The sequence below is a fragment of the Eimeria necatrix genome, genomic scaffold, assembly GCF_000499385.1.
Source record: "Eimeria necatrix Houghton genomic scaffold, Enh_scaff82, whole genome shotgun sequence".
NCBI classification, from domain to species: domain Eukaryota; phylum Apicomplexa; class Conoidasida; order Eucoccidiorida; family Eimeriidae; genus Eimeria; species Eimeria necatrix.
Genome location: NW_013654634.1, coordinates 47501 through 70000, shown reverse-complemented (window position 1 = coordinate 70000; position 22500 = coordinate 47501). Strand labels below are relative to the sequence as shown.

The following is a 22500-nucleotide window of genomic DNA, read 5'->3' as shown; positions in this document are numbered from 1 at the left end:
TTAGGGTTTAGGGTTTAGGGTTTAGGGTTTAGGGTTTTGTTTTAGGGTTTAGGGTTTAGGGTTTAGGGTTTAGGGTTTAGGGTTTAGGGTTTAGGGTTTAGGGTTTAGGGGTTTAGGGTTTAGGGTTTAGGGTTTAGGGTTTAGGGTTTAGGGTTTAGGGTTTAGGGTTTAGGGTTTGTAAGCCTTCTCGCACTCCCCGAATCGAAGCTGGTGGTTGCTGCCGACGCTTGCTTGCGCGTAGCCGCTGCGCACGCCGAAGCCCCGGGAGCTTCTCCCGAGGGTCTAGGGTTTAGGGTTTAGGGTTTAGGGTTTAGGGTTTGGGGTTTGCGTGCAGAGCACTTCGGCGTTTTTGCTGGTGCACGGGGGAGTTGTGTCGGGGGCTCCGACTTACTTTCGAGTCAGCAGCTTCATGAGTCCTTTTCAGAACTTGGTGGAAACTTACGGAGTTGCGAATTATCGAGAGTTAAATGCTGCAGTTTTTGCTGCTGCTGTTTTCCCCTTTTTGTTCGGAGTTATGTTCGGAGATGTGGGCCACGGGCTGCTGCTGCTGGCGCTTGCTGCTGCGCTTTGCTGCTGCTGCAGCAGCAGCAGCAAACTCGTCGCGGACGAACTCCTGCGCCTCCTCTTCGACGCTCGGTCCGCCTTTTCTTTTTTGTTTCTTTTTTTCTTTTTGTCTCCTTTTTCGTTTCTTTCTTGTTTCTTTTTTGTTCTTTTTTCTTTGTTTCGTTTTTGTTTCTTTTTTGTTTCTTTTTTGTGTCTTTTTTGCTTCTTTTTTATTTCTTCTTTGTTACTTTTTTGTTTCATTTTTGTTCTTTTTTGTTTCCTTTTTGTTTCCTTTTTGTTTCGATTTTGTTTCTTTTTTGATTCTTTTTTGTCTTTTTTGTTTCTTTTTTGTTTTCTTTTTGTTTCTTTTTTGTCCCTTTTTTGTTTCTTTTTTCATTCCTCTTCTCCTTTTAATTGTCCTGTTTTTACGTTTTTTTTGTCTCTTTTTAAATTCTTTTTGGCTTTTTGTCGAACCCCTTTTTGTCCCTTTTTTGTCTCTCTTTTAATTCTTTTTTGTCTCTTTTGAAATTTCTTTTTGTCTCCTTTCTGTCCCTTTTTGGTTCCTTTTGTAATTTCTTTTCTTTCTTCATTCCTTTTTGTCTCCTTTTGAGTTTCTTTTTGTCTATTGTTAAATTCCTTTTTTTCTCCTTTTTTTCTTTTTTAAATTCCTTTAATTCCTTTTGCCTTTTGTTTCTCTCTTTGTTTCTTTTTTTCTATTTTCTCCTTTTGTCTCAGTTCTTTAGTTGTCTGTTTCATCTTTTTGTCTTTTTATTTTTTTTCTTTTTATTTCCAAAATCATATTCCTCTTTCTTTGTCTTCTCATTTGTCCCTTTTAACTTTTTTTTATTTCTTGAATTGCATTTCTTTTTTTTGCTTCTTATTTGCTTGTTTCTATCCCTCTAACTGCATTTCTTTTTGTTTTTTTTATTTTTGTTTATTTCTTTTTATTTTTTTAAATTATATTTCTTTTGCCTTTTCCTTTTAATGTCTCCTTTATCTTTCTCTTCATCTTTTTGTTTTCAGTTTTCATTTTTTTAATTTTTTAATTTTCTCTTTTTTTCTTATTTCAAATTTCATTCCACTTTTAGTCTATGTCTTTCAAATTACCATTTTCTCTCTTTCTCTGTTTGATTTTTCCATTTCGTTTTTTCTTTTTTTTATTTTTCTCTTTTCTCCTTTATTCTTTTTCTGTTTGATTTCATTATATCTTTTCAAATTTAAGTTCAAAAAGAATTTTAAAAATTCTTTTAAAATTCCAAAGTTCCATTTTAAATGTAATTCTTTCGAATTCTTTTTTTATTCTTTTTCTTTTCTGCAGCCACCTTTTGCTCCTAATGGCTATACACTCCATCTTCGCCGGCTGTATGTACAACGAAGTCTTTAGCATGGGTTTAAATCTCTTCAATTCCCGTTGGTACCATTTGGGGGCCCCCCCAGGGGGCCCCCCTGGGGGCCCCCTGGGGGGCCCCCCGGGGGGCCCCCACGGGGGCCCCCCCTTGGGGGGCCCCCCGGAGGGCCTCCCGGGGGCCCCCTTGGGGGGCCCCCCGGGGGGCCCCCAGGGGCCCCTTTTCCAGTCAAGAGAGGGGCCCTATCCGTTTGGAGTTGATCCTGCGTGGAGAGGAGCTTCTAATGAATTGCTGTTTCTAAACTCACTCAAGATGAAGTTCGCTGTTATCGTGAGTGCCTGCTGCTGCTGCTGCTGCTGCTGCTGCTGCTGCTGCTGCTGCTATCTTTGGTGCTGTTGCTGGTGTCTTTCGGTACTGCTGCTGTCTTTGCTGCTACTAAATTTGTTGCTGCCGACTGTGCTGCTGCAGTCTGCCTGTGCTGCTGTTGCTACTGTCAGTGCTGCTGCTGCTGCATTTTGTGCTGCTGCTGCTGCAGTCTGCTGCTGCTGCTGCTGCTGCTGCTGCAGGCGTTGCTTCTTGCCCATGTGGTCTCTTTGCTTCGTGTTTGCTGCAAACTGGGGAATTCTTGTTCCCAAAAGCGACTAAAAGAATAAAAAGTCGAAGTAAAAGTAATTAACTAAATAACTAATCAAAAGATTGAACTTTGAATGCGCTTTTGCTGCTGCTGCTGCTGCTGCTGCTGCTGCTGCTGCTGCAGGTGGGGTTTCTGCACATGTGTCTGGGGCTGTTTCTGGCCGTGCTGAACTGCGTGGAGTTTCGGGACTGGCGGAATTTGCTGCTGGTGGTTTTGCCGCAGTTTTTGTTTTTTGTTTGTCTTGTGGGGTTTTTGTGTTTTTTAATTGTTTTAAAATGGATAGCTCCTTCTCAACTTTACAACAAACCCTCCCTCATTGCAGTTCTCATTGACTTCCTCCTCGCAGCAAACCCTAGCAGCAGCAGCGAGCTCAAACTCTTCGACCAGCAGCCCCAAGTCGAACGCGTAAACCCTAAACCCTAAACCCTAAACCCTAAACCCTAAACCCTAAGCCCTTAAGTCGCGGCAAACCCCGCCGGCCAGGCCCCAGAGACCCCCGCCCTTCAAGCACTACAAACCCTCAGCTTTAAACCCTGAAAGATGTTTCAGCTGCGAAGCCGTCGAGAGACACTTCCTGGACCCTAAACCCTAAACCCTAAACCCTAAACCCTAAACCCTGCTTAGCAGCAAGCGGTGCTTTGCCGTGGCGCATCAGGCTGCCCGCCAAGGACGATCTCGGTGTTTGCTGCCTGGGGACCAGCCCGCCGCTGCTGCTGCTATTGCTGCTGCTGTTGCTATTCCTGCTGCTGCTGCTGCTACTCCTGCTGCTGCTGCTGCTGCTGCTGCTGCAGGTGCTGCGTGCGGTGATGCTGCTGTGCCTCCCTGTGATGTTTTTGGGGAAGCCGCTGTTTGAGGTGTACGTACGCCGGAAGAAAAGACCCCCTCCAGGGTTTCAGTCTTTGAATAGTTTGGAGTCGAGTTCGATTCAGCTGCAGCCGCTGCAGCAGCAGCAGCAGCAGCTGCAGCAGCTGCAGCAGCAGCAGCAGCACGGGGAGCTGTGCGGCGCTGCAGCAGCGCAGCGGGAGCTGGAGCTGCCGGGGTCGTTCTCGGGAACGCGGGCTCGTGGGCACGCGCCGTTTGCTGCAGCAGCAGCAGCAGCACCCCCCGCAGCAGCAGCAGCAGCAGCAGCAGCAGCAGCAGCAGAGGACGAACTCGCGCAGCTGTGGCTGCACACTTTGGTCGAAGGCATTGAGTTTGTGCTGGGCACTGTCAGCAACACAGCTTCTTACTTAAGGCTGTGGGCCCTTTCGCTGGCCCACCAGCAGCTAGCCCTTGTCTTCTTTGAGAAGACTGTGGGCGCGGCATTTCTCCCGGGCCAAACGGTCCCGCAGATGGCCTTCAAGGTCCGCAGCTAGCTAGCTAGCTAGCTAGCTAGCTAGCTGGCTAGCCAGCTAGCTCGCCAGCTGGCTGCGCAGCTGGCTGGACGTGCAGCTAGCAAGCTAGATGAGTAGCTAGCCAGCTAGCTAGACACACAGCTAGCTAGCCAGCCAGCCACACAGCTAGCCAGCTAGCCAGCTAGCTAGCTAGCTAGGTAGCTCGTCAGCTAGCCAGCTAGCCAGGTAGGCCGCGAACAGCTCGCTAGCCAGCTAGCTGGCAGTTAGCTGGCAGTTAGGTGGCTAGCTGAGAATTGGCCTAGGCCGCCGGAGCTGTTGAGCCAGCTAGCCAAGTCGGTAGCTAGCTAGCCAGCTAGCCAAGCAGTTAAATCACTGGCTAGCAGGTTGTAAGTGAGCCCCTAAGCAGCAGGCCAGGGCCTAGCTAGCCAGGTATAGCTAATTAACTAGCTAGCTAGCTAGCTAGCTAGCTAACCGGGTAGCTAGCTAGTTAGCTAGCCAGCTAGTTAGTTAGCTGCCCCAGCAGCAAAGAGGCGCAGGCGAGCTGTTTCTAATGCTGCTGCTTGTGCTGCTGCTGCTGCTGCTTGTGCTGCTGCTGCTGCTGCTTGTGCTGCTGCTGCTGTGCTGCTGCAGCTGGTTTTCCTGTTTCCCGTTTTCTTTTGCGTCACTGTTTTCGTGATGGTGGCAATGGAGGCCCTCGAGTGCTTCCTGCATGCGCTGAGGCTGCAGTGGTTCGTCAGGGTTTAGGGTTTAGGGTTTAGGGTTTAGGGTTTAGGGTTTGGGGTTTGCGGCCTGCGGGCGTGCAGGGCCTGCGGGGTTCGGGCTTGGCTTGCGTGCGGCTCGCTAGGGTTTAGGGTTTAGGGTTTCGATTCTAGGGCCAAGGGTTTTGCTGCCAGTGGTGCAGGCTCGACAATCTTTCTGTGGTTGAAACGAGGGTTTAGGGTTTAGGGTTTAGGGTTTGGGGCGCATGTGGTTTCAGGGTGGAATTCCAAAACAAGTTTTACAAAGGAGAAGGAGTGGCGTTTCAGCCCTTAGATTTAAACTGCCTCCCCGAGGACTCGTAGAGCTAGCTAGCTAGCTAGCTAGCTAGCTAGCTAGCTAGCTAGCTAGCTAGCTAGCTAGCTAGCTAGCTGCGCAGCTAGCTGGCAAGTTAGCTAGCTGCTTAGCTAGCTGGCTAGCTAGCCAGCACACACATTAGCGGTACAAATGTTTCTGGGGGGCGCTGCGCCCTTTGCCCAGGGCTGGCCAGCTAGCTAGACAGCTAGCTAGCCAGCCGGCTAGCCAGCTGGCTAGCCAGCCAGCTAGCTAGCCAGGTGGCTAGTGGCTGTCCACGTAGACTGAAACCGCCTCTGGCTAGCTAGCTAGCTAGCTAACTAGCCAGCTAGCTAGCTAGCTAGCTAGCTAGCTAGCTAGCTGCGTGGTTCGCCACGGCCAGTGCGCTGGCTAGCTGGCTAGCCGCCCCAGTATTTGAATTAGCGGCAGCTAAAACTGTTCTGTCCCCGGCAGGGACAACAAAGTCTAAACCCTAAACCCTCGATTTATCTTCTTCCTAAACCCTCGATTTATCTTCTTCCTAAACCCTCGATTTATTTCCGCCCTAAACCCTCGGTTTAATTACTTCCTAAACCCTCGACTTCCTAAACCCTCGACTTAATTACTTCCTAAACCCTCGACTTAATTATTTCCTCAACCCTCGATTTAATTTCATTACTTCCTAAACCCTCGATTTCATTACTTCCTAAACCCTCGATTTAATTACTTCCTAAACCCTCGATTTAATTTCTTCCTAAACCCTCGATTCCATTACTTCCTAAACCCTCGATTTCATTACTTCCTAAACCCTCGATTTAATTTCTTCCTAAACCCTCGATTTCATTACTTCCTAAACCCTCGATTTCATTACTTCCTAAACCCTCGATTTAATTTCTTCCTAAACCCTCGATTTATTTTCTTCTTTTTCTCTTTTTGTTTTTTCTGCCAGTTCCCTTGGCCTTGCCGAGTGTACGTACACCTGAACTCTCGCCAAACTAGCAGACGAGCGTCTATACAGCCGATTTGCACTTTTCAGCGAATTTAGGGTTTAGGGTTTAGGGTTTAGGTTTAGGGTTTAGGGTTTAGGGTTTGGGGTTTTGGGCGAGGGCCACGGCGCCGGCTGGGGAGGCCAGCCCAGGGGAGTGGTGCTGGTCTCAGTCGCATCTGAGGCTTTTTGAGTTGAAAAAATTTATTTATTTAATTAATTAAACTAATTAATTTAATTTTAATTTATTTTTATGTTTTTTATATGAGAGGGAAGGACGCGCCTTCTCAGATCAGGGTTTCAAATCGGGTTTTGGAGGGTTTGGTGGGGTGACCTGCTTTCAATATCCCCCGGGACAATCTAGGGCTTAGGGTTTAGGGTTTAGGGTTTAGGGTTTAGGGTTTAGGGTTTAGGGTTTATAGGGGTTGGAAAGAAGCTAAAATGGGTTCTTTTGGAGTCAGCGACATCCAGGCACTGGCAGATCTGTTCTGTCCAGACACCGCAAAGCAAGGTCACCTCAGGGGGCCCCAAACCCTAAACCCTAAACCCTCGCCGCCAACAGAGAAGTACAAAAGCAAAGCAAAACCCAATGTTAAAGTGAAGGCTAAGGTTAGCTGCTGCCTGGAAAGGGTTTAGGGTTTAGGGTTTGGAACCAGTGGCGACAGCTCAGCGGCAGCGACGCAGTTGCACACTGCACAAGCTTTAGGGTTTAGGGTTTAGGGTTTAGGGTTTAGGGTTTTGCAGGTAGGCCAAAAAGAGGAGTTTGATATTTGGAAAGAAAAAGACCTCGTTCAAGGGGCCACTTTCAAGCAGCTGAGAGACAATAGGACGGAACCCAGATATGAAGTAAACCCTAAACCCTAAACACTAAACCCTAAACCCTAAACCCGAGGAAGCCAAACCCTCCCTCGCCCCTAGCACTAAATGCTCTAGAGGTTTAGCTAAACCCTACAAGGGTTTTCTAAACCCCCAGACATTTTCTTAGTCCTCTAGGAACAGCGAATCCCTAAACCCTAAACCCTAGAATCTAAACCTTAATCCCCAAGACCTAAACCCTAAACCCTAGGATCTAAACCCTAAACCCTCGAGGGTTTGCAGGTTTTATTCTCTCAAAAAGTTGGCGCGGAAGATGTCTATCTGGGGCTGAGCGACAAAGACCCTACAACAGACCATTGTGAAACCCTGCTGGTTAAAGTAAACCCTAAACCCTAAACCCTAAACCCTAAACCCTTGCTGCGTTTTAGGCCTTTAGGCGGAGGACTTGGGGTTTAGGGTTTGGGTCTAGGGTTTGTGCTGCTCCTCAGGTGTTTTTGCCGGGAGCCGCATATTCTCAAATATCCCTGGAGGCAAACCCTAAACCCTAGAAAACCCTAGGCACTAAACCCTAGGCCCTAAACCCTAGGCCCTAAACCCTAGGCCCTAAACCCTAGGCCCTAAACCCTACGCCCTAAACCCTACGCCCTAGGCCCCAGAAAAACCCTAGTAGCCCTGAACGCGGCAGAGCCTTTACATCTAGGGCCTAGGATTAGGGTTTAGGGATGAGGGTTTAGGGTTTAGGGTTTAGGGTTTAGGGTTTGTGCAGACGCTGGAAGACCGCCTGGTGGTGGATTCTCCTCAACACCATTTAAACCTCCCTTTGCCCTACGCAGGTGAAAAGCTGAAAAGTGGAAAAATAAAAATTAAATTAAATTAAATTAAAAAATAAATAAAAAAGTAAATTAAATGAAAATACATCAAATAAAAATAAATTAAAAGTGAAAATTTACTTTTTATTTTATTCAGCAGCACACATCACTGCGAAAGTTGAAACAACGCACTCACAAACCCCGAAGCGCGAACCCAAAATACCCAAACCCTAAACCCTAAACCCTAAACCCTAAACCCTAAACCCTTAGCCGCGAATCTTGAAGACCTGCTGTTTGTGCTGCAGTAAACTCAGAAGCAGGAAGCTGCAAATGGATATCAGGGACAAATTCTCTAGTCCTCAGAGTATAAACAAACCCTAAGCCCTTGTCCTAAACCCTAAACCCTAATTCCCTTGCCACAGGACACGCCAGAAGTAGGGTTTAGGGTTTAGGGTTTAAGAGCCGAGGGTTTAGGGTTTGTGCTGTGTGTGTCATCTCCTCAGCTGCCAATTAAACGCAAAATAGAATATGTCCAGATGTAACAAGGCGGACTGCAGCTGCCGCCTAGCTAGCTAGCTAGCTACCTCGCTAGCTAGCTAGCTAGCTACCTCGCTACCTAGCTAGCTAGCTACTTCGCTAGCTAGCTAGCTAGCTAGCTAGCTAGCGCGCTAGCTAGCCACCTTGCTAGCTAGCTGCCTTGCCAGCTAGCAGCCCTTCTAGCTAGCTACCTCACCTTGCTACCTGGCTAGCTAGCTAGCTAGCCAGCTAGCTAGCTAGCTAGATGAGCACGCCAGCCAGTAGCCCATCTAGCTAGCTAGCTAGAGAGAGGGCAAGGCGCCGGCTAGCCAGCTAGCTGCCTCCCAGCTTCGCTACCAGCTAGCCACGCGGCTGCTCAGCCCGCGGGGCAGGTAGCTAGCCAGCTAGCTAGCGAGCTAGAGCAAGCTAGCCAGCTAGCTAGTTGATCATGTGGGTGGCTAGCTGTTTGGCCAGCGAGCTAACAATGGCTAGCTAGCTAGCCAGACGGGAAGACCAGCTAGTTAGCTGGTTGGGAAGCAGCTGCACTGTAAGCTGCAACCCTAAACCCTAAACCCTAAACCCTAAACCCTGAAGCCTCGCTGCCGCTTTAAACGAAAGGAGTAAAGGTAACCTTGTTCAGGGCTGCCGAACCCGCTCCTAAACCCTAAAACAGGGTTTAGTGTCAGGGTTTGGCGGATGACGAAAACCATGTTCTGTTGCGCGAAGTGTACGTACACCCCGCGCCGTTGAAGCCCTCGGTCGGCCGCTGTACATTGAGGGGTGGATTTGTTCCACACATTGAGCTACCCCACATTACTGGAGTCTCAGCTAGCTAGCTAGCTAGCTAGCTAGCTAGCTGGCTAGCTGGCTGGCTAGCTAGCTGGCTAGCTGGGGACGCGGCCAGGGAGGTAGCCACGCAGGCAGGAGCCTTGCGCGCCCAAGGGGCAGCTAGCTGTCAAGCTGGCTCTGATGTGGCTAGCCAGCCGTGCGGCTTTCAGACAGCTAGCCAGGCCTGCTGCGAGCTAGCTAGCTGGCTAGCTAGCTAGCTGGCTAGCTAGCTGGCTGGCTAGCTAGCTAGCTGGCGAAGCACACGGAGAGCCCTCGCCAGCCGTTCCGAGCTGCGGTTGCTGCAGCCTGGAGAGTCCGCCGCGGGCGAGGCAGCTGTACGTACACCCGGCGTGGAGTCAGGTACCTGCTGCTGCTGCTGCTGCTGCTGCTGCTGCTGCTGCTGCTGCTGGGTGTGCCGCTGCGTCCGCTGCTGCTGCTGCGGCGCTGCTGCTGCTGCGCTGCTGCTGCTGCGCGCGTCGGAGCTGGGGACAACAAGAGACAAAACTTGGGCGCTGGCAGCCCTTCCGGTGTCTGTACAGCTGCAGCAAAGCAGCCAGCCACCGGTGCTGCTGCTGCTGCTGCTGCTGCTGCTGCTGCATGCAGCAGTGCATGCGCGTCTGTGGCCATTTGGCAGTGCAGCAGCAGGCCAGGACGCGAGTTGGGGCTTTGCATGCAAGTTCGGGACTTGCGCATGCATCATTAACACCTTTGCATTCCCTGAATAAATGCATTTCTTTTGAACTATAAAAGTGAGACAGAAAGCGCGGAGCCGCTGCGCCGGCGACTCCGCAGGTGTCTGTACACCTGGGAAGCTCTGAACACGCGACCTGCTGCCGTGACACAACGAGGTGTACGTACACCCCACACGCACTGCAGAACACTTCACGCGGAGGCACACTTCCGCGCAAACGCATTGGCTCCTGCGGTGTACAGACAGCCGGCGAGCGCTCTGGGCGGCTGCTGCGGTGTACGTACACCTCAGCTGGAGCCGCGGCTCCGCCTGGGCCGCCGGGCGCGCTGCTGGGGTGTACGTACACCTCACACCTGGTCCGCCGGCCGTCTCGCGCGCGAGCGGTCAAAACATTTGACTTTTGGGGCTGCTAAGGACTTAAAAACGCACTTTTGGAATTAATTTCGAATTAATTTCGAAAATAGTTTCGAAAGAAACACAAACTCCTCAACTCGGGCTTCCAAACAAACTCAAACTCTCCGCCGTTTTCAAAACCGCGGCGGCGCGCCTGTGCTCTCTTTGGCGAACGCATGCAAACAAACCTCTTTCCCTCTTGATCTTTTATTTCAATTCTTTTATTCTTTTCCTTTTCTTCTTTTTCTTTTTCTTTTGCACGGAGCATTTGCAAACTTCTCCACATTTCCCGCTCTGCGGAGTGCATGCATGCGCAGCTGTAGCGACACTGCTGCTGCTGCAGCAGCTTTCCGAAAAACAAATTTCAACCACAAGTGCCTTTTCTTCAACTCCCCGATATATATATATATATATACATATATAAATACATATATATATATATATTTGCATTCATACTTTTATATTTGCATTTATAATTACTTTTGAACACTTTTTCATTTTTGCGCATTTGTGAACTTTTCATATATATGCGCAGCACGCCTGTTTGCACTTCCTTGGGCTTTCTGTATACATCAATATATATATATATACATATTTATATTTATATATTTACTTTTATTTATTTATTTATTTATTTATTTATTCTGCAACACTTTCTATACATCGGCATATATATATATCTGAGCAAATGCATGCATGCAAACTTTTCGAAACAAGCCAATGACACGCTGCTGTACAGACACTGTACACAGATTCGCAGCAGCACGAAATAAAAGCCAGCAGCAGCAGCAGCCGCCCGCTGCTGCTGCCGCTGCTGCAGCTGCGCCCCCTTCCTGCTGCTGCAGCAGCTAGCGCTGCCGTTGCTGCTGCTGCTGCTGCTTCCGTTGCGGTTGTTGCTGCTGCTGCTCCTGCTCCCGTTCCTGCTGCCGCCGCTGCTGCTGCTGCTGCTGTCGCTCCCGTTCCTCTTGCTGCTGCTGCTGCAGCAGCAAGAGGTGCTGCTGCTGCTGCTGCAGCAGCAGCACCACTGGGCTGTACGTACACCCCACGGCCGCGTCAGCGGCAACGGTGACCTAGCAGCTGCAGCAGCAGCTCCTTAGTGAGCGGCCTCAGCACTTCAGGGTTTAGGCGGATCTGTGGCAGCCACAAACCCTTGCAAACCCTAAACCCCAAACCCTAAACCCCAAACCCTAAACCCTAAACCCTCGCGCTGAACCCTCGCCGCCGCCGCTCCGCCGCGCGAGGGCCAACCGCGCCCAGGCGGTCCGCCTCACTGGCGGCCCGCCGCGGCGCAACCCCCAACCCCCAAACCCTAAACCCTAAACCCTAAACCCTAAACCCTCACCTCTTCGTCGTGCAAGGCCAAGAAGTCGAGAGAAAGCTCCTTGAGCTCAAATATGCTCAACTGATCTGCTGCTGAAAGAAGCTGCACCGCCGACTGAATGCACATTGCTGCTCGGAGTCTTTTGATGCAAAGCAGCTTCAGGCGTTCGACGCAAACCTGCAGCAAACCCCAAACCCTAAACCCTAAACCCTAAACCCTAAACCCTAAACCCTGAGCCCCGAACTCTGGGGCTCGCGCGGCGGCGACACGCGAAACCACCACTGCGCGCGCAACGCTTTTGGGGGTTTAGGGTTTTGCGCAACAGCAACACCAATTAGACTTTGCTGACGCAGCAGCAGCAGCAGCAGCAGCAGCAGCAGCAGCAACTAAGAAAACTGCTGCGAAGTCACTGCGGGTAACAGTCCGCAGTCGCAACAGCAGCAGTAAGACGAGCAGCAGCAGCAGTAACGGCAAATGCAGCAGCAATGGCAGCAGCAGCAACTGCAGCAGCAACCGCAGCAGCAGAAGCAGCAGCAGCAGCAGCAGCAGCAAAAGCAGCAGCAACACCCACTCGTTCTGCTGCTACCATCAGCTCCACCAAGACAGGCCAAGAGAGACCGGCGGGGAGAAAATCCGTGTGGAGATAATCGAGCAGGGCCGCAAATACCTAAACTCCAAACCCTAAACCCTAAACCCTAAACCCTAAACCCTAAACCCTAAACCCCAAACCCTAGACCCTCAACCCGACAGCCCCAACCCTAAGCCCTCGGTCTTCAGCCCTACTACCTGAACAGTGAAGCTCCTGCTCGTCGAGGCGAGAACTCGGCATGCCCTAAACCCTAAACCCTAAACCCTAGGTCCTCGCCCCAAACCCTAAACCCTAAACCCTAGGTCCTCGCCCCAAACCCTAAACCCTAAACCCTAAACCCTAACTATCGAGCTCTCACTTCGTGCCGAATGCCCTCAATGGGTATGGGTTTGTTTTCTCTGTCGTTGGCCTCTTTCAGCCCTCCAAAGAACAAAGCGCGGAAGTGTTCTGACCTGCAGACAAGCCCCAAACCCTAAACCCTAATCCCTAAACCCTAAACCCTAAACCCTAGAGCCTCAGCCCCTTCGCTAAAACCTCAACAAGAGACATGCACAGACCCCAAGCCCCGCCCGCAGCGGCTTTCAAATGCACTACTGCTTCGGCGGCTAGCGGCTGAGAACGAAGCTTAGGGTTTAGGGTTTAGGGTTTAGGGTTTAGGGTTTAGGGTTTACCTGCATGCAAGTAGGGCTCTGGAAGAGCGCATGATTTTGCCTTCAACCAAAAAGGCCGCATCGGAAAGAGGAGTTGGGCCTTGAAGAGACAGCAGGTTGCTGAGGAGCGTCGAGGGGGGTGGGGAGAGAGGGTCTGCAGAAAAAACGAGGGTTTAGGGTTTAGGGTTTAGGGTTTAGGGTTTAGGGTTTCGGACGCCCACGGGCCCCCGAGCACTTCTGCTGCGCCGGCCCCGCCCCGCGAGGGTTTAGGGTTTGGCGCGCTGGCGGGCGGCCGCGAGCGCAGCGCGCGGCGACGAAGGCTTAGGGTTTAGGGTTTAGGGTTTAGGGTTTAGGGTTTAGGGTTTACCTAGGGGAAACCTGTAGAAGTCGCTCAAAACCTCCCTCCCGTCGTAACCCCCAAACACCACAAAACTGTTTTTAAAAATAACTCCCACCATTGAGCTGCGGCCGGAGGGCAGCAGCCGGCCGCCGTCGATGTAGCGCCACTCGTACGTTTCTGCGCAAACCCTAAACCCTAAACCCTAAACCCTAAACCCTAAACCCTAAACCCTAAACCCTGGGCCCTGAACACTGAAGTGGGGTTTTCTGTCCAGGCTGCTGGGTTCCCGCTCGTGCCGTGGAGAAATGCAAGAAACATAATCGAGAGGCAGACGCGAAACCCTCAGCCTTAAACCCTAAACCCTAAACCCTAAACCCTAAACCCTGATGGGTTGCCTGAAAGTGGAAAGGTTTGAGGCTTGCTAGCTCAATATTTCAAACTGAGGGTTTAGGGTTTGAGCGCGTTGCTGAAACCTAAGGGGGCCTGAAGTCACTGCTAGGGTGCAGCCTTCACCTGGCCCGCTAGGGTTTAGGGTTTAGGGTTTAGGGTTTAGGGTTTACCGAGGTCGAGTTCATAAAAGTCGTTCAGCCTTTCATGTCCTGAGTACCCCCCAAAGGCGAAAAGCTTTCCGTCTTTGGCGCAAGCAGCATGAAAGTAGCGAGCAGCAGGGCCCCCGGTGTTCTTGCTGCTGCTGCTGCTGCTGCTGCTGCTGCTGCTGCTGCTGCTGCTGTTGCTGCTGTACGCTGTGTACGGGCGACCGCCGCCGCCGCATCCGCCGTTGCTGCTGCAGTAGCAGCAGCCCCCGCTGCTGCTGCTGCTGCTGGGGCCGGCGCTGCGTCTCTGCTGCAGCTGCTGCACTGCCACCGAAGGAGCAGCAGCAGCAGCAGTTGCTGCTGCTGCTGCTGCTGCGTCTGCTTCGCTAGCGCCGCTAGCAGCAGTGGGGGGCCCCCAGCAGCAAAACTGGCCGGGCTGGGGGGCCCCCCTGGGGGGCCCACTGAAGGTTGTGATAACAGTCCATACTTCGGTGATCAAATCGAATCTGCAAGCAAACCCTAAACCCTAAACCCTAAACCCTAGTTTGGGGCGTAGGAGCAGACGCGGCAGGGATTCTGTCTTGCTTTGTCTGCAGAATCAACGAGGGTTTAGGGTTTGGGGCCGAGGGTTTAGGGTTTAGGGTTTAGGGTTTGCAGCTAACCTAAAAAGGTCGCTCAACCGCTCTACTCCGTTGTAGCCACCAAAAAGGTACAGTCCTTGCTGCAACCACCCCAAACCCTAAACCCTAAACCCTAAACCCTAAACCCTCAGCCATAAACCCTAAATAGTGCTTCCATCGCTAGCACTCCGTTGGGGGTTTGCTGCCTGCAGCGTTTTTTCGGCGTGCGGCCCCCCGCGGCACTTGTGGAGGGCTTCGGGCCCGGCGCGAAACCCCAAACTAGGGTTTAGGGTTTAGGGTTTAGGGTTTAGGGTTTACCTCGTGCATGGCCGAGGCCGGGCAGCTGCGCCCCGAGGGGATAAGCCCTCGCTGGCTTATGGGACTCCACATTAGGGTTTGGGGATTAAATTCATTTAAGTCATTTAACCAGTTGCTGCCGTCGTAGCCCCCGAAGAGCAAAATCGAGGGTTTCAAAGAGTTCGCAGCAGCCACGTACCTGCAACAAACCCTAAACCCTAAACCCTAAACCCTAAACCCTAAACCCTACGCCCTGAGCGCCAGCCCTGGGCGCCGCTGCGAGGATACAGCGCCCCAGCCAGCAAGCCACGGAGCTTGCGAGGTTTTGGCGCCAAGGGTTTAGGGTTTGGTCGCGAGGAAACCCTAAACCCTAAACCCTAAACCCTAGGCACTTGCTGGCGGCGCTGCAAACCTCGTCTCGGCGAACAAACCCTCCATAAATCGAAGTCCAGCTACCGACTAGGGTTTAGGGTTTACGGTTTAGGGTTTAGGGTTTAGGGTTTAGGGCTTACCCGAATCTGGGAGAAGGCTTCATGCCCCAGTGCGGGACCTCTGTCCATTCTTCCTTCTCTGCAGACCTCAAACCCTAAACCCCAAACCCTAAACCCTAAACCCTAAACCCCAAACCCTAAACCCTAAACCCTAAAGCACTGAGCCCTAAGCCCTAAAGGTTCGACGCAGCGGAGCGCCGCTTGCGCGCGCAGCGCAGCCGCCGGGCCCCCCACCCGCGGCGTTCGCCGCAAACCCTAAACCCTAAATTAGGGTTTACCGAGGTCAAATGCATGCAAGTCGTTCAGCCAGTGAGTCCCCGAATAACCTCCAAAAATAAACATCTTCGAGCCTAAGACAACAGCGCCGTTGCTTTCGCGGGGGCTGGGGCAGCCGGGGGCTTTGATCTCGCGCCAGCGAGACGTGCCTGCGCAAACCCTAAACCCTAAACCCTAAACCCTAAACCCTAAGCCCGAGGCCCGGGGCCGGGCTCCCCAAACCCTAAACCCTGCTCCTGCCGCTCACAAACCCTCAGCTCCAGACTGCAAAGCTTGCTAGCTCTCTGTCAGTTGAGGTGCGCCGGCGCCTGCAGGCCCAGCGCCTAGGGTTTAGGGTTTAGGGTTTAGGGTTTAGGGTTTACTGAAATCAAACTTGAACAGGTTCCCCAGGCGAGACAAACCCCCGTAACCCCCAAAAACGAACAAACAGTTCTTATAGACACAAGAGGCAGCGCCGCTGCGGCGCTCAGGGATCAAATTGCCCAAAACCTGCAGCAGCAGCAGCAGCAGCAGCAGCAGCAGCAGCAGCAGCAGCGATGGCTGCAGCAGGGAAAGAACGAGAGGCGTGGGGGCAGCAGCTGCTGCTGGGCTAACACACAGTGCAGCAGCAGCAGCAGCAGCAGCAGCAGCAGCAGCAGTTCGCAGACAGTAGACCACACGAGCAGGTCGCACGCTGCAACACACTGAAACCCTAAACCCTAAACCCTAAACCCTAAACCCTAAACCCTAATTCTATGCTTACCTCTATGACTTCCCAGCCCCTGCTGTAGGTCGCAGATTGCGAGGGGCGAGTTTTGGTTGAGGGCCCTCCTGCTGCTGCATCGGTTCCCTGGTGCTGCTGCTGCTGCTGCATCTGCTGCTGCTGCTGCTGCTGCTGCTGCTGCTGCTGCTGGAGCTGCAGCAGCTGCTCGTGCTGCGGCGCGGACAGCTGCCTGTGCTGCTGCTGCTGCTGCCGCTGCTGCTGCCAGTCTTGCTGCTGCCTATCTTCACGTTGTCTGTATGAGGCTGAGCTTTGCTGCGGAAGGACACACCCCGGCCGCTGCTGCTGCTGCTGCTGCTGCTGCTGCTGCTTCGAGTGCCGCTGCTCCTCCTGCTGCTGGAGGCGCTGCTGTTGCAGCTGCTGCTGCTCCTGTTGCAGCTGCTGCTGCTGCTGCTGACCGTCTCGCCCGTGCATTCTGTACAGGGGGGCGGGTGGGACGGCGCCACTGCTGCTGCTGCTGCTGCTGCTGCTGCTGCTGCTGCTCCTGCTGCTGCTGCTGCTGCACAAGTTACCACTGTCAGACATGCAATAGCTCTCGTTGCTGCTGAAGCTATTGCCTTTGTTTCTCCCGCTGCGATGCGTTTTGCTGCTGTTGCTGCTGCTGCTGCCGCTGCTGCTGCTGCTGCACCGGCAGCACCAGTGGGCAGTGTTGCTGCTGCAGTCACTCTGCAGCCCTTGAGGCCTTCTCTAGGGCTTAGGGTTTAGGGTTTAGGGTTTAGGGTTTAGCATTTAGGGTTTAAGCCGCGGAATCCAACAGCGACGCTGGCGGAAGATGCCGAACGAAGACTACGCCGGCCCCCCTGGTCCCCCGTCTAACCCCAGCTTTAAACCCTAAACCCTAAACCCTAAACCCTAAACCCTAAACCCTGGCCCTCTTCACTTCGGCCTATTTGCTCCAAACGTTTTGTCTCAGTGCAACTTCTTAAAAACGAAAGCGAGGGTTTAGGGTTTAGGGTTTAGGCTGTCGCGCGCCAACGGTCCACCTCGGGGGCTTTGGCAGCCTGGCAGCAGTTAGGGTTTAGCGCAAACCCTAAACCCTAAACCCTAAAACCTGAACGCCAGTGCCGAAACCCGAAAAACAGCTATTTACACAACGCAAAACCCTAAAGTACAGAACCCTAAACCCCAAACCCTAAACCCTAACTCTTCTGCGTGCAAACCCTCAGCAACAACAAACCACCGAGGGTTTAGCGAGGGTTTAGGACTTTGAGGGTTTACACTCCTGAGAAGCTAGGGTTTAGGAAAGCTGTTAAAGGGAACTCAGCCAAACATAGTCACCGGGGAGGTTTAGTAACCCTAAACCCTAAACCCTAAACCCTAAACCCCCGCCGTGGGGTGGCCTACGCTGCAGGCCAATAACGCCACATAGAGCTGTGGGGTAGGCTTTAAACCCCAAACCCTAAACCCTAGAGCTAAACCCTCAGCCCTAAAGCCTAGCCTTAAGTTCCAAATCCCAAACTCTAACCCTAAACCCTAAACCCTAAACCCTAAGCCGCACCCTAAGCCCTAAACCCGGTGCACGGCTTTTTGGCTAGCCACTACCTCAGGTGTGGCGCAAACCCTAAACCCTAAACCCTAAACCCTAAGCTAAACCCTTTGCACGGCTTTGTTGCTAGCCACTACTTCAAGTGTGCACCCTAAACCCTAAACCCTAAACCCTCGGGCATTGTGAGCCCGACAGCTGAGGGTTTAGGGTTTGAACAGGCTGGCTCAGCATTTAAAAGGTCAATAGCCACGGGGCTCAATGACTCTAAACCCTAAACCCTAAACCCTAAACTCAAGCACTCGTAGGGTTTTGGCTTCGGCCCTTGCGGGCCGAAGCCAAAACCCTAAACCCTAAACCCTAAACCCTCGGTCCCAAACCCTAAGCCCTGAGAGCCTTGCGCCGTTTCAGAAAAATTTGCCAACTGGAGTTGAGGGAGTTCCTCGTTTTCAAAACCCTAATTGAGGGTTTTGGGTCAAGACAAGGGTTTACAAACACAAACAAGGGTTTGGGAAGCAACGAAAGGGTTTAGAGATTTCAAAAGGGTTTAGGGTTTACAGAAAAGCGCCGACTATGGACAACAGTCAACGCCCCTGACAAACCCTCGTGATTCGGGTTTGGACGAGGGTTTAGGGTTTGGACGAGGGTTTAGGGTTTGGACGAGGGTTTAGGGTTTGGACGAGGGTTTAGGGTTTAGACGAGGCTCATGTTGTGTTTGCTCACATCCACAATCCGCTTGCCGCACATCCAGCAGCGGCCGTTTATGTGGGCGCTGCAGACAAACCCTAAACCCTAAACCCTAAACCCTAAACCCTAAACCCTAAACCCTAGTAGCAACACAGCAAACTCACTAAACCCTAAACCCTAAACCCTAAACCCTAAACCCTGACGTACCACGGTGCGCAGTACTTTCCCTTCATGTGCAGCGCAGTCTTGCAGACTTTGCACTTAGACCCCACAATCACCAATCTGAAAACAACAAACCCTAAACCCTAAACCCTAAACCCTAAACCCTAAACCCTAAACCCTGGTGAAGCAGCAGAAAGCAAGGTTGGAATAAAACCGCTACTCGAGCCCCTAAGCCCCAAACCGCGAACCCTCGGATGCAGCTGCGAAACCCTAAACCCTAAACCCCAAACCCTAAACCCTAAACCCTAATTTCCATATCGCTGACTTGTCCTTTTTAGTCGCTTTTTCAATGAGTTTATTGACGCCCACTATGCGCTTTGACCCTGAATTGCACGCAGCAAACCCTAAACCCTAAACCCTAAACCCTAAACCCTAAACCGTGTGAAGACGCCCAAAGACACGCATGCACCTCCTAGCAGCACCTCTTGAAGTCCAGAGAACTAAACCCTAAACCCTAAACCCTAAACCCTAAACCCTACCTTCTTTGACGTCGGGCGTCACGAGCTTTGTGAACTTGGCTTCACACTTTTCGCAGGGCATTTCTTACGATGACGAAAACCCTAAACCCTAAACCCTAAACCCTAAACCCTGAGCCGCCAAAGAGACAAAGTCTCCCGGCCGAGAACTCCAGAAGAGGCGGACGAGAAGCGCAGCCCAAAGCGTCGCATGTGCGGCGCTTAAACCCTAAACCCTAAACCCTAAACCCTAAACCCTAAACCCTCACGGCGGAGAGGAGGCAGGGTTTAGGGTTTGGGGCTGGGGGTTTTCCGGGTTTGCTGGCAAGGCTTCCGAAGCTGTAGAGAGGCCTGCAACGTCCGCTGCTGCGAAAACCGCTAAACCCTAAACCCTAAACCCTAAACCCTAAACCCTAAACCCTCGTCCGCGGAGCCGAACAGTGCTGCGGAAGGCAGCTGAGGGCCCCCTGGCGGCGGCTCGCGCGTGGGAGTCTACTGGGGAAAAGAATTTGCTTTTAAGAAAAGGGTTTTGAGAAAAGTAAATCCAAAAGAGTAAAGTTTGTTAAAAAGCAGCAGCAGCAGCAGCAGCAGCAGCAGCAGCAGCAGCGGCTGCTGCTGCTGCTGCTGCTGCTGCGCAGGGCCCCGGCTCTGGGCTGGTGCGCGTGCGGCCGCGGCCGCGCGTCTGGCAGGACTTGGAGTTTGAAAAGTGTCGCTTTTTGGAGTTTTAAAAAAGAAAAAGAAATAAAAGAAAAGAAATGAAATTGGCGTTTGTTGCGGAGCTCGAGACTGTGCGATCGAGGTGGCTGTACACCCCAAGTGCGCAGGTAGCGGCGGCCGACCGGCTGGCGAGTTGCGGTGTGCGCGCGCGCCGGCTTTAGGGTTTAGGGTTTAGGGTTTAGGGTTTAGGGTTTAGGGTTTAGGGTTTAGTTCGCTGCGTGTGGCCCCTTTCACTGCTGAAAAGGCCTGCACCTCCCGGCCATCTCGGTTGCGCCAGCCCAGCCCCTGCCTGCGGCGGCGCCCAACCCCAGCCCCCAGCCCCCAAACCCGAACCCCAAACCCTAAACCCTAAACCCTAAACCCTAAACCCTCGCGATGCAGCGCGCAGGAGGCCTCGGGGGGGCCCCCCAGGGGCCCCGGAGGCGCGTGGAAAGGCCCGGACTGACTGCAGATGAAATAGAAGAAGTCCGCGAGGCCTTTTCCCTCTTCGACACTGACGGCAGCGGAACTGTAGACCCTAAAGAACTCAAAGCCGCCATGCAAACCCTAGGGTTTGAGTCCAAAAACCCTTCGGTGTTTCAGATGATAGCGGAGTTGGACCGGGACGGGGGGGGCCCCGTGGACTTCGAGGAGTTCCTGGACGCCATCACGGCCAAGCTCGTAAACCCTAAACCCTAAACCCTAAACCCTAAGCCCTAAGCCCTGGGCCCGCGGCGGGGCCGCGGAAGGCGCGCCCGCGGCGCCGCACCCTAAACCCTAAACCCTAAATCGTGGTTTGCGCGCAGGGCGACAAGGAAAGCCGCGAGGGCATTCAGAAGATCTTCAACTTGTTCGACGACGACAAAACCGGCTCCATCACTTTGAAGAATTTAAAAAGAGTTGCGAGAGAACTTGGCGAGGGTTTGAGTGAAGAGGAGTTGCGAGAAATGCTCGAAAGAGCGGATTCCAACGGAGACGGAGAGATTTCCTTCGAGGACTTCTACGCCATCATGACCAAGAAGGCCTTCCCCTAAACCCTAAATTAGGGTTTGCAAAAACCCTAAATTAGGGTTTGGCAAACCCTAAATCAGGGTTTGCCCAAACGCCCTCAGTTGGGGTTTGCGCGTTGTCCTTTCTCGTCTAAGATTGCCTCTGCCTCTCTAAAGGAAGCTCCTGAAGATGCGGTAGTACTGGTTCTTCCGGAAGGGGATTTGGGATTTAATCCCAAACGGTTACCCTAAATTAGGGTTTGCCAAACCCTAAATTAGGGTTTGCAAAAACCCTAAATTAGGGTTTGCCCAAACCCTAAATTAGGGTTTGCAAAAACCCTAAATTAGGGTTTGGCAAACCCTAAATCAGGGTTTGCCCAAACGCCCTCAGTTGGGGTTTGCGCGTTGTGCTTTCTCGTCTAAGATTGCCTCTGCCTCTCTAAAGGAAGCTCCTGAAGATGCGGTAGTACTGGTTCTTCCGGAAGGGGATTTGGGATTTAATCCCAAACGGTTACCCTAAATTAGGGTTTTCTCCAAACGCGCGCTACGGGGGTCCCGCGACAGACGCGCCACTAATGCGCGAATACTTCCTTAACCCCTCCGGCACCGCCCCAAACCCTGAATTGAGGTTTGGCCAAACCCTAATTTAGGGTTTGGCCCCAAATCCGAGGGCTTCGGGTTTTCCGAGGTTGCACGCGGAATAAGACTCCGATGGCGAAGCCGCATATGTGACTGCGATCACAGCCAGTTCCCCTAAACCCTAAATTAGGGTTTAGGGTTTGACGCAGAGGGAAAGGGTTTGGGAAACAGCGCTTTGCCCCGCTCGCGAGAAAAGTCGCGGAGGCCTTCCCAACCCGCCCAAAGAGGTGCAATGAGGGTTTAGGGTTTAGGGTTTAGGGTTTACAGCGCCTGCACAGGCTTATTGGCGGCCCCTGTGCTAAACCCTAATTTAGGGTTTACACGGGTTTGATGAACTGGGGCCACCGCCTTGCGGCCTGAAGAGTGTTTAGGGTTTTGCTTCAAGGTGCTGCAGAGGCAGCAGCAGCTGCTGCAGGGAAGAGAGCAGGTGCTGCTGCTGCAGTGCCTCCAGCAGCAGCAACTGCTGCTGCTGCTGCTGCTGCTGCTGTTCTGGATTCTTTCCAGCAGCGGCTGCTTCAGACTGGAGCAGCAGCAGCAGCAGCAACAGCAGCAGTAGCTGCCGCTGCGGGCCGCAGCAGCAACAGCAGCGGCAATGGTTTCTGCAGGCCGCAGCAGCAGCAGCAACCACTGCAGCAGCTGGTACAGGCCGCAGCAGCAGCTGGTGCAGGCCGCAGCAGCAGCAGCAGCAGCAGCAGCAGCTGGTGCAGGCCGCAGCAGCAACTGCAGCAGCAGCTGGTGCAGGCCGCAGCAGCAACTGCAGCAGCAGCAGCTGCTGCAGGTCGCAGCAGCAACTGCAGCAGCAACAACTGCAGCGGGGAGCAGCTGCAGCAGCAGCAGCAGATTGGTTTTTCTCGTCTTGTACAGTCATTTGTATTTTGTCAGTTCCGGCGGCGGCTGCTTCTCAGCTAGCTAGCTATTTAGAGAAAATAATCTTTCTAGGTAGCTAGCCAGCTAGCTAGCTAGCTAGCTAGCTAGCTGGCTAGCCACTGTAGCTAGCTAGCTAGCCAGCTGGCTCGCTAGCTACTGTAGCTAGCTGGCTAGCTAGCTAGCTAACTAGCTGGCCAGGAGTCAGCCTCACAGTTTTGCAGGGCCTGGGCTTACTCAGTAATACATGCGGCTGCGTAGCTAGCTAGCCGGCGGACTGGCTAGCTAGCTAGCTAGCTAGCTGGCTGGCCGGCTAGCTAGCTGGCTAGCCAGCTGGTTAGCTAGCTAGCCATTCCGCCTGTCAGCTATTTGGAACGTAGCCTCATCTACAGTGTAGCTAGCTGGCTAACTAGCTAGCTGGCTAGATAGTCAGGTAGCTAGCTAGCTAGCTAGCTAGCTAGCTAGTTGGGTAGCTGGCTAGCTAGCTAGTTAGGTAGCTAGACAGCTAGCTAGCTAGCTAGCTAGATAGTAGGTAGCTAGCTAGCTAGCTAGATGGTAGGTAGCTAGCTAGCTAGCTACCTAGATAGTTAGGTGGCTAGCTAGCTAGCGAACAATATAGTTAGGTAGCTAGCTAGCTAGCTAGATAGTTAGGTAGCCAGCTAGC

General features: G+C 52.5%; 6 protein-coding genes across 6 annotated transcripts in view; 4 read left to right on the top strand and 2 right to left on the bottom strand.

Annotated features, from left to right (window-relative positions):
- The window catches only part of ENH_00078520 (vacuolar proton-translocating ATPase subunit, putative), a gene marked incomplete at both ends in the record, with an annotated part of 7407 nt that extends 3529 nt beyond the window's left edge, over nucleotides 1-3878 (top strand). Inside the window, 1 exon segment of the mRNA XM_013583111.1 lies at nucleotides 3315-3878. Coding sequence (XP_013438565.1) covers nucleotides 3315-3878 — 564 coding nt within the window.
- A 2434-nt stretch (nucleotides 3879-6312) lies between these two features.
- ENH_00078510 (sarcoma antigen NY-SAR-97, putative) lies at nucleotides 6313-8038 on the top strand (the record flags this gene model as incomplete). The annotated part of the gene is made up of 5 exons (XM_013583110.1): nucleotides 6313-6480; nucleotides 6616-6717; nucleotides 6970-7065; nucleotides 7454-7512; nucleotides 7957-8038. The coding sequence occupies 5 exons, from the start codon at nucleotides 6313-6315 to the stop codon at nucleotides 8036-8038; spliced, it is 507 nt and encodes a 168-aa protein (XP_013438564.1).
- A 2734-nt stretch (nucleotides 8039-10772) lies between these two features.
- On the bottom strand, nucleotides 10773-16326 carry ENH_00078500 (leucine zipper-like transcriptional regulator, putative; the record flags this gene model as incomplete). Its single annotated transcript, XM_013583109.1, has 13 exons — nucleotides 10773-10994; nucleotides 11267-11422; nucleotides 11817-11912; nucleotides 12193-12286; nucleotides 12506-12638; nucleotides 12852-13001; nucleotides 13385-13863; nucleotides 14020-14078; nucleotides 14296-14473; nucleotides 14787-14844; nucleotides 15044-15190; nucleotides 15404-15530; nucleotides 15784-16326. The coding sequence occupies 13 exons, from the start codon at nucleotides 16324-16326 to the stop codon at nucleotides 10773-10775; spliced, it is 2442 nt and encodes an 813-aa protein (XP_013438563.1).
- A 1651-nt stretch (nucleotides 16327-17977) lies between these two features.
- On the bottom strand, nucleotides 17978-18733 carry ENH_00078490 (postsynaptic protein CRIPT, putative; the record flags this gene model as incomplete). Its single annotated transcript, XM_013583108.1, has 4 exons — nucleotides 17978-18056; nucleotides 18179-18253; nucleotides 18459-18516; nucleotides 18673-18733. 4 exons carry the CDS (start codon nucleotides 18731-18733, stop codon nucleotides 17978-17980), a joined length of 273 nt encoding a protein of 90 aa, XP_013438562.1.
- Nucleotides 18734-19740: 1007 nt separating this feature from the next.
- On the top strand, nucleotides 19741-20043 carry ENH_00078480 (caltractin, putative; the record flags this gene model as incomplete). The annotated part of the gene is made up of 1 exon (XM_013583107.1): nucleotides 19741-20043. One exon carries the CDS (start codon nucleotides 19741-19743, stop codon nucleotides 20041-20043), a length of 303 nt encoding a protein of 100 aa, XP_013438561.1.
- An 865-nt stretch (nucleotides 20044-20908) lies between these two features.
- ENH_00078470 (hypothetical protein) lies at nucleotides 20909-21881 on the top strand (the record flags this gene model as incomplete). Its single annotated transcript, XM_013583106.1, has 3 exons — nucleotides 20909-20961; nucleotides 21122-21210; nucleotides 21358-21881. The coding sequence occupies 3 exons, from the start codon at nucleotides 20909-20911 to the stop codon at nucleotides 21879-21881; spliced, it is 666 nt and encodes a 221-aa protein (XP_013438560.1).
- Between the last annotated feature and the right edge of the window lie 619 nt (nucleotides 21882-22500).